Genomic DNA, 12,521 nt, shown 5'->3' with positions numbered 1-12,521 from the left:
GATTCTGCCAGGAAGCATTTTCTCAGAACCAACCTATTCTCTCTGCCTGAGAAAGGCATTTTCTAAAAGGAAACATAGAAAGAGCCTTCTGTGTAAAGCATTGATTTAGTGCAATGTAAACATCTTTCTGATTAGAATGAAGCTGATCATGCTGTGTGAAGTGTGGATTCAGTGCAGTGTGAACATCTTCCTGATTAGAGTGAAGCTGACTGTTCATTGTTCCCATCATTTTGGTACCATTTTAACACTGTCGTGATATTTGAATGTTTATCTAGCTAAGTCCCGTTAAATTAGTGTTACGTCAACTCACCCATTTTAAATGTGATAGAACGTCCCCATCATTCTGTCTTTTTAAAGTCCTAATTTTGTGTAGCCTTCAAATACTGTTTACCAGCTCCATCGCATTCAGAGAGCAGTGAAACCACCTAAAGCTTACAGTCCCATCAGTGACATACACTCATTACCAGGGGCTAAGGAGACGGCTCGGTGTCAAGTGGATCCCAGTACTCACTTAAAAAGCCATACGTGGCAGTGAATGACTATGATCCTAACGCTGGGACGTGGAGACAGGTGGACCCTAGGAGCTCCCTGTCCAGCCAGCCCAACCAGTGAGCTCCAGGTTCAGTGAGAAATAGTCTCATAAAATCAAGTGCAGAGTGAAGGAGGCACTTGATTCTGGCCTCCGTGCGCGCGTGCGCCCACCCACATATTATCTGTGCATACATTCATTGCACACACGGAGAGCTTTTCATTACCATGTACTAAGAACTTTGCATGTGTTATCTTAATTACTTACAGAAGTCCTGTGGAGTGAGTTCTTCATCCAGGACCACGAAGCTAGAAAGCAGTGCAGCCATAATCCAACCGCGAAGCTTATGCTTTAAAGCACCAAGCCGTCACCTCTGAAATCGGTGTCCGTGGCATGGATTTTATTTGATTACTCTGCCTTGGAAAGGGCTTGCTGCTCCATAGAGTAAGAGGAAACACAAGTCTGGTGAATCTTTCATTATAAATACAATCAGCCTAAAGTGGGTGTGAGAAGGAAGCCCTGGAGGAGAAAGGCAGGCAAGGGGGAAGGACAGGCTCACTTTGCTTGTATTCCTGGAGGACTCACGAGTCCTCTATAAAAGCACTAGGCCTTTGGAAAAACACAAGCTTTAGGGGCTGGGGAAAGCATGTGTTGCACAGGGATGAGGACCTGAACTCCAGATTCCTAGCACACACGTAAAAGCAGGGTGCAGCAGCACACATCTGTAACCCTGGCAATGGCCAGCAGGGGAGAGAAACAAGAGGATCCCTGGAGCTTGTTGGTAAGCCAGTCTGGCCAAACTGATGAGGTCTGCATTCAGTGAGATAGCTCATTTCAAAAACTATGTGAAAAGTAAGGCAGTCAGACCCCAGCACCAACCTCTGTCCTTTATGTGCACACATACATGCATAGCCATGTATAAACATCTGTACACAATCACAACACCACACACCACACCTGCTCCCACCAGTGAAAGGCCATGCTTATTAGAACCCATGCATATTCCCAGGACTGTGAGTGTGAGCTGATCTCATTGTACTATAGGACCTAACTGTTATATTTGATTTCAGAAATAGTAAGTTTGGTAGGCAAGAGGATTGTTGCTATAAAAACTATTGAAAGCTTTGGTACTATTCAGAGAATGAGTTGCTAAAAATATCTTGCCATTGGATTTGAAGTAGATGAGAGGGCTGTACAAGAATGAGTGAGCAAACTCGAGTGCGGACGCACTTAAATCTTTAGAAATAATCTTTCATTCTTATACTGCTTTAAAGAAACTAAGCCAAACATTCTATCAAAACATTGAAGATCTGAGTGACACACTGTGTAGACCCATTTCCAGAGGTGCAGACTCAATTCTCCATCATCAGAAAGTTCCTGAGAGTTTTCCAGTAAGTGGCAAGAGGCTTAAACATCAGGAAAACATATCTTAGGGTCTGTGTTTTAAGAACAATGGGGTGGAGACGTAGCTCAGATGGCAGAATGCTGGCCTGGCATGCACAAAGCCCCAGGTTGAATGCACAGTGCTATAAAACCAGGCATAGTGGTACATGCTTGTGGCCACAGCAAGCCTGTCACCTCAGCACATAGGATAGAGGCAAGAAGGTCAGAAGTTCAAGGGCACCTTCGGCTGTGTAACTCTTTAGTTTGGAGATAGCCCAGGGAAAGACAGACAGAGAATAAGAAAGTGGGGTTATCAACAGATATCTACAATCCACTGTTTTATTGGGTGTCTAGTTCACTGATGGAGAAAATTAGATTGGCAAACACTTGTGCAACATTGGAATATGGCCATCTTATTAGATGTTACCTCCTAAAACAGTGATACTAAATCAGAGAGTTTGTGGTCTTACCACACAGCATCTGGGGACCACTGACATAATTAGCAGAGCCCACTGAAGAACAAAAATGCAGCACACTTTGTGTAAAAATTAATAAGAATCTCAAGGTGGTGATGATAGCAAAGTCTTCTGTGCATGTGGCCCTGGAAGGTAGGTGTGCAGGTGACGTGTCCACAGTGGCATTCTTCTGCCTTTTACGTACTAGCAAATCAATAAGATTTTTTAAAAGTTCTCTTCATTATTTTTTTATTTTATTTTCACTTATGTTTTTACTAGCATGTATGTCTGTGTGAGGGTGTCAGAAGCCTTGGAACTGGGGTTACAGATTGTTGTTAGCTGCCTGTGGGTGCTGGCACCGAACCTGAGTCCTCTGGAAGAGCAGTCAGTACCCTTAACTGCTGAGCCATCTCTCTAGCCCTCAGATTTTTTTTTTTTTTTTTTTTTTTTTTTAAGTTTAGTATCAGTTGATTCCCACAAATGTTTGCCTGGTGAACTTGATCAAAGATTGTTTGTGTCAGAAATCATTCCTTTACATTTTTACTTTATGTAGTGTGTGTGTGTGTGTGTGTGTGTGTGTGTGTGTGTGATGTATGTGGTGGATGCACACATGCTACAGTGTAAGTGTGGACATCAGAGAACAATTTTCAGGGTAATTTGGTACTCTCCTTGCATCACAGGATTTGAGGATTGAGCTCAGGTCATCAGGCTTAGAAGAATGCTTTTACCCTGAGTCATCATGCTGGCCCATAACTCAAACCTTTGATTAAAAAAAACAAACCAAAAACCAAAAAAAAAAAAAAAAGCCTGACAAATAACATTGATTATCCCTTTCTCTTTCTAGGTAACTTTTTCTTTTTTAACTCAGATGTCAGCAATTTAAAAGGTCTTTGTTGGTTCCTTCTGCCTGACCCATGCCTCCCAAGAATGACATTCATTATACTATGAATCAAATGATTGTGGATTGTTTAACTATGTTCTGTGAGCTCCAGGGATTAAGTTCCACACTGAAAACAAAAATGGAAACCGAGTATATATTCGGATTTTTAGAATACTACTGTCAGGATAAATTTGTTAAGGGGAAATGGCTTAGAGTGAAATGCTCAATATGCAAAATATTACACATTTCTTTTGTGTGTAGGATGACACAAGAAAGCTCAGGTTTTTACTGGGCTCAAATGAACTGAGATCCTGACAAAGGAGAAGTAAACAACGGTGGCCTCATTGCACTGATTTGTTGGAAGATAAACATGTAAATGGTAAATAAATCCTGTGTACCATGACACCACCAGATAAATCTAAGTATGACGAGCAGAAAGAAGAGATGAGATTAAATCCAGAATTATAAATCAGCCCTGCACTAGCTAGAGAGGCCCTCTGTGGTTTAACATATCAAAGAACAGAAGCGGTAAATGATGTCATAATAAAACAGTGGACAGACTGTACCCAGGAAAACCATTCTAAGCAGCTCACAATTACAGATTTTATTAAATGCATATGGCATGTATTTGCTTAGAATGTAACATTACGACATGTATGTGTTACCTTGGTTTCCTGCTTGACTTTCCTCTAATGAGTTTATCTGGTAAAAAACAGATGAGACCTAACAACAGGTGCAAGAGCAAGTTGTAGATGACGTCTGTTTAGTGCGCACTTCTGAGTGAGCAGGCAAACAGCAACACTAGCTAGGCTCCCTGATTTGTTGTTGTTGTTGTTGGTGGTGGTGGTGGTGGTGGTGGTGTGTGTGTTTGTGTGTGTAGGGGGGATAAGTTCCTAAAGCTACCTACTGTGCCTCCACGCTGACTTCTCAGGAGTACCCCACCTCCCGCAGGAGGAAGGCTACCGGAAATGAATTTCCTGGCTGCCCATAGCACATTAGTCACTGTCTAAAAAAGACCTTCTAAATTTGGGGAAACTTCATTCAGGGAGGGGGAGGCAAACTTCATTGTATAAATTACTGTTGAGCTGGCTCACAACAGAAGATAGGTGTGAATGGTGAGTACTGGAGACCTGGGGAGGGACCACTTTCATGTCCCCTGAACAGACCAATAGGTTCTGTTTGTGATGCTGAATGCTGGGGGTTTGGGCAGTTATTTTCCACCTGGGAGATTACTGGGAATTGGATCTTTAAATGAAAGATTAATAAAAGGAAACAGGTTCCTAAAGTCTGTTAGACCTCCCGCTTGCCAGAAGTTTTATTAATCTAAGACTGATTACTTCCAGTTATCCACCACGGATGATAGAATCTGCGCCCCTCCCCACTTTAGAGAGAAAAACAACTTTATTAACATCCACTAAACTCTGAGCTCACTTAGCTCCATGGTCACCCTGCAGGGGCTGGGCCTCAGGCTTGTACTCGACCGACTGGCATCCTCCTTCCCTTCCCCCTCTCTTTTCCTCTACTACTATTCTATCCCACCCCCCCGAAAGCTTTCTGCCTCCTCTTCCTTTCCGCTTCTCTCCAACTGAATGTTGTCTAGATTCCAGAATCCAGGTGGGTTCTCTTGCCAGTCTCCTGGGGTTGTGTAGGATCCCCATGAGGTATGAGAAGAGGAAACACAAGAATGGTCCATAGGTTATCATCTCTTCACTTTTTCCTCCCGCGTCCCTGCTGCCACGGGGGGCCGGCTAAGGTGATCCAGGCTTTTCCAAATGCCACCCTGTAGTCCTGATGCAGCCTTTCTTTGCTCTGTCCCTTGTAGGAAACGTGACAGGAAACAGCAATTCCACGTTCATCTCCAGCGGGCAGGTGATGAACTTCAAGGGCGACATCATCGTGGTGTACGTCAGCCAGACCTCGCAGGAAGGCCCGGGCCCTGCAGAGCCTGAGCTGGAGCCAGTGGGCCGCCCGGTGCAGGAGGAGACGCTGGCGAGCAGAGACTCCTTTGCGGGCACAGCTCCGCGCTTTCCCGACACGTGCGCCACCGGGGCAGGGCTGCAGGAACAAGGCGCATCCCGGACCAAGGACGGAACATCGTGGCCAGTGCAGGAGCAGGGCGGGGTGCAGGCCTCACCCCGTACCTGGGAGTCAGGACAATGTGCAGAATGACCTGCTTGCCTTGGGCGCAGGGCACCAGTGGCTTTCCCCAAACAGATGTGTTGTGGCTAGCCACTGCGCACCTGTTACAGGTGCAGGCTGCTGGGATGGTGTGGAGCCCACCTCACTTCCTCCTGTGCCTCTCTCCTCTGACTCCCACCACCCGGTGTCATTCAGTTTGCCCCCCCCCACACACACACTTTTTTTTCAGTGTTGGTGTCCTACCTTACTGAGGTCTGTACCCCACCCCCGTATTTATATTTCACTTGCTTTTGTAGTGTGCTTCTCGATACTTTTCCTTTCTATCTTGACTATTTAAGGGTTTTCATGACAATTCTGAAGGTGCTGTCTCCTTTACATCATTTTGCACTCCGTCCTACAATGGTCTGGTGATGGCTTTTGCCAGTGTTCTCTAAGCACTTTCAGAAAAGGCCAGATGTGTAAAGCTGGGCAGTGAAGTGCAAGAAATGAGTAGAGAGAATTCTGGAAATATTCTGTGTCTCAATTATTCTCAAAAGAAGGAAGGCCTCACCCCCAACAACAAGAAGCAAGGTTGCCAGATTGTATCGACCCTTGAGAACTAAGTTCTGGGTGTGGCCTTGTCTCCTACCTTGTTTGTTTGTTTGCCAGGGTGACAGGTACTTGGCCACTAAATCTCAAGAAATCCTAGCTTTTGTGGTTTGGCATTCTTATTTTTAAATGATTACCTGTCTAGAAAAGATGAAAAAAGTGAATAGGACATGGGGCCAAAGAAAAAAAGAAGGTCCCAGGGAATTTCCAGAAAGAATGAATAAAGTTGACATGCTAATTTGCATATTCTCTTTCTGCATAAGAATGTCGGAAATGTGTTCAGGGGGTAGGTCCTCTTGCCTTCCCAAGTATTTGTGCAAGAGTAAATCAGCCTTGTGAAGTAAAAAACAATCCTCCATGAGTGCATGTGTGTGTGTGTGTGTGTGTGTGTGTGTGTGTGTGTGTGTGTCTCACTCATGCATTTAAATCATAAACCAGGAAATCTAAAGAGGGTTTTTGGTGAAGAAGACTAAAGAGTCTGAGTTCAATGACCAGCCCCCTCCTGGGCTGCTCACAACCACTTTAACTCCAGCTCCAGGGGATCCCATGTCCCCCTCTGGCCTCCACAGGCAACTGCACACTTGTGCATATACACACACAAAATAAATTACAAATCAAGTTTCCATGATGTGAATATAAGAAAATTAATTTTCCTCCAGGTGGTTTTCTTTTGGCCTGGGTCCTTTCGCAAGGAAGGAGTTTAAGACAGAAAGCGGCCCTGGGTGGTTTTATTGTGAGTACTGGCTCTCAGATCCCGAGGAAAAGCTGGATCACTGAAGCAAATTGCACAGTTTTGTAATCTAAGAGGTTAGAAGCATGTTGATATGGTCATGCTTCTAACCCCTGAATACCCAGCTGAACAGAAGGCCCCTCTGTCACTGGTTTCTTCCTCCCGACTGTAGTCTCCCTGGAGTCACAGCAGCTGATTGTGATTTTTTAATGCAGGAAATAGCTACAGTGTTGGAATGATGCAGTGATGGGGTTCTGTTAATATCCTTCCAAAGAGAGATGTTACTAAATTCAACAAAACCATTCTACCTTTTGGTATGGAATGTGTCAAGTAAACTCCACAAAGTAGGATGCAGAGCTAAAAACCCACATCCACCATGACCATCATCATCTCTCTGTATCCACTTCACCTTTGTACATCCTCCCCACCCCACCCCCGTACAAACCCAATAATGATAGTTTAACATCATTTTCCAACCCAGAGATATCAGAAGGATGCTTCAGGGGAGTTAAAGTTCCTTGAGCCCCTAAAATCAAAAGTGCTACCGGCATTAAGAATCTACTTTGGGAGATGGGTAATACGGTTCCCCACATTGATCCCTGCTAATGTTGTTATATTGGTTCAAAGCCAATCAAATGATAGGAAATACATAATGAAGATAGATATATGCATGTGTGTGGTCAAAAATGTTTATGACAAATATAATGAAAAATTATTTCAATGTAAAGAGACTATTAAACGTTTATTTGTTTATAAAAGATTATTTTTCATGTCTCATTAAAACAAAGATTACAAAAACTGATCCAGCCAGGTGTGATGGCACACTTCTGTTGCTCGAATCGTAAATCAGTCTTTTAATAAAAAATAAAAATAAAAAAAAAATAAAAAAATAAAAAAAAAACCCAGAGCCTGATATTGGGGTAAATGCTGAAAGATCAGAGAGACAAAGGAACAAGCCACAGCCATGTGTCACCTCACCAGTTCCACAAATCCTCTAACTGAAATCCTCTGAGCCCTCAACTGAAAAGCCTCCTCCTCTAGCCAAATGAGGTTCCTTAGCTCAAAAGGCTTCTAGTTCCTGTCTCCTCACACCTTATATACCTTTCTCCACACACAGCCATTAAAGACGTGTGTGCTTCCCAAGTACTGGGATTACAGGTGTGTGCCACCAATGCCTGTCTCTGTTTTACTCCTAGACTGAGTCAACCTCATGTAGTCCAGGGTGGCTTTGAACTCACAGAGATCCAGACAGATCTCTGTGTCCCGAGTGCTAGGATTAAAGGTATGTGCCACCCTTGCCTGGCCTCTATGTTTAATCTAGTGGCTTGTTCTGCTCTCTGATCTTCAGGCAAATTTTATGAGGGTTCACAATATATCACCACACACTCCTTCAATCCCAACACAGAATCAGATGGATCTCATGAGTTCAAGGCCAAGGTGGTCTGATGTTGTTCCTAAGGATGCTGTCCATTTTGTAGCTTTAGATGGGATCTCTCATTGACCTGGAACTGGCTGATTCAGCTAGGCTGGCCAGCGTGTCAGCAAACCCCAGAAATCCGTTCTATAGCACTAAGATTACAAGGCCATGGTACCATGCCTTGCTTCCTGTAGGTGGAACTCAGGTTCACATGCTTGTGTGTACCAACTGAGCTACCTCCCCAATTCTCTTTGTGACATGCTTGGCACAAGGGATGAAAGTGAGCAGAGGTCTGTCTTTAGTGGGAGAAATGAGTTGTTGAAATGTTTGTTCTTTGGTGGTCTGATGGCATGTGACCTCCCACTCCATTGTCTATTGACTGTGAGGAGCTGTAGGGAACACTAAATATGAGTTGTATAACTTACTTTGCTGTTGGGGATGAAGGCCTGCTTTTATATAGGATGCTTTTAATGTTTGGGCCCTGAGTGGTGAGCGAAAGGAGATACAGAGACCTGGAGAGCCAGGACCTAAGTGGAGGGACTGCCAAAGGAGGCTGCCGGAAAGGGGTTGTCTGTGGACTTCCTGGGCCCTAGGGCAGTGAAGCTGAGCTCAGTGGATCCTGGAATCCTTGACAACAGACATATGGAAGCCACCCCAAAAAACTGCCTTTCCACATCTCTAAGGTGATAGAGTCACCTGCATGACCTCAGTGTTATTGACACCATCCATCATGGCTTCCCATGGCTTTTCTGAGCCTGACTGTCTCTCTTTCTCCTTACCTACAGTTATCTGGGGTCATTGTTGGCCAAAAGTATACTTGTTAGGAAGTTTAATGTACAGAAATGCTTCTCAAGTTAAAGGAAATGGGAAAAAACTTCAACAAGATTATCAATAGCACAGAAGGTAAAATCATCTGTCGTGTAACTTGTAGCTTCTTTCTGGCCAAAGAGCTGGTGACATGATGGCTTTGGTCTATATGATGGAACAGGCTGGCATTTCCAATCAGGCCTCACTGAAGCTTCATTTCATGCATATGCCTCACTTTCTCTTTGTGTTGGTGGGAGACAGAGTCCAGTAGGTGTGGGGAGAATCTGAGATGAAGTGCAGCCACACTCTATCCAAGTTCCCACAGTTCTCTTGGTGTCCCTTTTGATGACTGGTATCTTCTAGACTTGGAAGCCATGTGTACTTCATGCCATCTTCCTGAGTCAGACCACATACTGGGTTGAGCTCTGCTACCCACCACAGACACCTATCCGTTTCTGAAACTGGAACAGAGGGACACATCTTTCCACAAACAGTTGGCAAGACTATGACACCTGACCCAAATGCTGTCACCTGCTGCTGACATGTACATAGAGGCTATATGCTTAATTTCATATTATCTTATCCTGAGAGACAACAGTTTAAATGGTCCCTATTGCTCTTTCCATCATAGCTAAAGACCTGCAAGGAGAGTGAATACCCACATGTGGATGAAAGACTGTGTTGTTTTCATATAAGTTGTCTCTTCAAGTTCAGGAAGAATAATAAATTGGCTATCAGCTCAGAAGAGGTTACACCAGCGAACCAAATCACTGTGTGAAACTGGAGTCCAATCAAAGCTTCCAGTGTGTATTGGGATTCTGGATAAAGTGCTTACCTTGCATGCATGAGTTCCATGCCCAGAACCTACGCAGAATAAAGCCAGGAGTGTGCTCTTGTTATCATAGGGCTGGGGAGGCAGAGACAGGCCAAACCCTGGGATCATTGGTCAGCCAGCCTCGCCTACCTGGTAAGTTCAGACTTCAAATGAAAGACCAGCCTTAGAAAGGTAGATAGCCCCTGGAGAATGGCATCAAGGTTTCCTCTTACACGCACCCACACCCCACAACCCCCTACACAAAGCTGTCACAGTACCCAAGCTCTTGGTCTCCCAAGAGCAAGGAGGCACCATGTAAAAGCTTTGTGAACACTAAAATTAAAGAAAACCCACATTCTCATGATGAGGTTCTTGAAGGCTACCTTCAGGGGCAAAGGGGTGACACAGATTCACTTTTACTGATTTTTGTGATCTATTTCAATGGCTAAGAAGTTGTGAAAATTTATAATTAAAGCTTTTATTTACCACATCTGTGGAAAATAAATATTTTTAACATCAGGTCTCTAGGTTTTTATATGGAAATGAAGCACATCCTTTTTAGTTCTAGCTTTATGAGTCTGAAAAAGTGTGGTTGTGTGGTTAGCACCATTGCAAACAAGATACAGGATGTTTTCAGCACCCCTGCACCCTATTTCCCTTGAGTGAGACCCTCTGCCTGCCCCATGGCACTGACAACCCCATGCTCTCTGTTCCTGCACTTTTGCTAGGGATTGGTGTGGCCAGAAGCTCTTTGAGCCAGACTTCTTCCAAAGCAGTGCTGCTGCAATCCATCCGAATTGATGTCATATAAGCTTTGGTATGGCTAGACATCTACTCACTGACATTTAAAGTTCTTTTCTGTTGGAGACAATTACCAATAATTGCCTAACTCTAAAACTGTTGCGGACATGGAATGGGATTTTATCTCTCTTGGGTAAGCATCAGGATGAGATGGTGAGATCACATGACCATCTTATTCTCCTTTTTAAGAGACCTCAAACTACTTTCCAGTGTCTATAGGATTTGGCATTCCCATCAGCAACAATGAGAGGCTGGGCTGCTCCACATTCTCCTTAGCACTTACACTGTCAGCCCTTTGGGTGTTTGTTTTTATGCTAGGCATTCTAATCAACGTATCATATCTGAGTGTGCTCTAACTTGGACTTAGTGTATTCTCATGTGCTTGCCCTTCCATCTTTATCCCTAAACTGGACGAAGTGTGTTCAGATCTTTAAGTGTGCTAACTTGTTTTCCTGCTGACCTTGTGTGTGTTCGTGCATCATGCCAGCCGAGCTATCTCTCCAGCCTTTCTTGGTGACCTTTGAAAGTATTCTTATTTACTGAAAACAAAAGTACATATTTGTAAAACTTGTCTATTTTTTTATTGAAAAAAAATTCAATCATTTCCCCTCCCCCAATTCCTCTCAATTCCTACCAAGCCAACTTTGTGTTCTCAAAAAAAAAATAATAATAATAATAAAATTCAAAACAAGAAGCTGGAGAGATGGCTCTGTGGTTAAGAGCACTTGCTGCTCTTCCAGATGTCTTGAGTCCAATTCCCAGCACGCTCTTCTGGCATAAAGGTATACATGCAGATAGAACATTCATATACATAAAATAAATAAATAAACTTTAAAAAAAAGAATTAAAAAAATCCTTCCTGGACCAAAATAGTTCTTTGAGACTGGAGGGATGGTTCAGTGGTTAAGAGCAGAACTCTTTCAGAAAATCGGGGTTCAATTCCCAGCACCCACAGGGGAGCTTACAACTGTCTGTAGCTCCAGTTTCAGGGGACCTGACACCTATGGCAAAACACCAATGAACATAAAATAAAAATAAATGACTTTTTAAAAATATTTTAAAAAATCAAAACAAGCAAAAGATCAATAAAACAAAAAATGTCCAAACAAAGCAAAATGAGTTTTTTTTTAAAAAAAAGCCCACAAAAATACCACTGAGCTTGTTTTGTTTTGGGCAGTTGCTCCTGGGCATAGGCCTGCCCTGGAGTGTGGTTGATGAACCCGTTGAGATGCCACTGGAGAAAACTGATTTTCCCTTTGCAGTGGGTGTCAATTTCAAAAGGCTCCCTGGTTGGGGTGGGACCTCATGTCCATTCCCTCCTCTCACTGCTGGGACCCCACTGTGGCTTCAACTGTGCATGCTTCCCCAGCTGCAGCAATTTCATGTGTGCATCAGTCCTGTTGTGTCTGGAAGACACGGTCTCCTTGGAGTCATGCATCAACTTTGGCTTTTACAATCTTTCTACATCTTCTTCCACATAGTTCCCTGAGCCCTGTGGGAGGTATCTGAGGAAAATATCACATTCAGGAAAAAGTTCTCCAAAGCCTTTCACTCTCTGCACACTGTCCGGTTGTGAGTCTCTATGCTGATTCCCTCTAGTACAGAAAGAAACTTCTCCGGTGTGAGTGGGTTGAGTGATCTGTGGGTAGTGATCTGTGACATAGCAATATGTCACCAGGAGTCATTGCATAGCTATGTTCCTTTAGCAAATATTAGTAAAAAGCTTCTCCCTAGGCAGGTGACCTACCTAGTCTCAGGTTCTTGGCCACTTTTGCAGTGCTGGTTTAGCAGTGGTTGGTTTCTTCCATAAAATCTGTGCCTCTTGTACCAGTATAGCTGCAGGCAGCTCACGGTTGAGATCACGGGGCTAGTAGCTGGTAATGCTGATGATTGGCTTTCTTCTCCAGTAGCAGCCAGTAAAGCATCTCCCAATACCATGAGTGCTTATCAGGAGGGGTGAAGTTCTAGTTAGGCAGCA

The 12,521-nt window shown here is 43.8% G+C and overlaps 1 protein-coding gene across 1 annotated transcript in view; it reads left to right on the top strand.

The window, feature by feature from the left end:
- Tnfrsf11a (TNF receptor superfamily member 11a) overlaps positions 1-6,138 on the top strand; it is a 62,064-nt gene extending 55,926 nt beyond the window's left edge. Inside the window, exon 10 of the mRNA XM_036202397.1 lies at positions 5,070-6,138. Coding sequence (XP_036058290.1) covers positions 5,070-5,416 — 347 coding nt within the window. The 3' untranslated portion in view covers positions 5,417-6,138. The remainder of the gene's footprint in view (positions 1-5,069) is intronic.
- The last annotated feature ends 6,383 nt before the right edge of the window (positions 6,139-12,521 follow it).

The sequence above is a fragment of the Onychomys torridus genome, chromosome 11 (genome assembly GCF_903995425.1).
Source record: "Onychomys torridus chromosome 11, mOncTor1.1, whole genome shotgun sequence".
NCBI lineage: Eukaryota > Metazoa > Chordata > Mammalia > Rodentia > Cricetidae > Onychomys > Onychomys torridus.
Note: the sequence above shows the minus strand (reverse complement) of the source record. Positions and strands in the feature narration are given on the sequence as shown.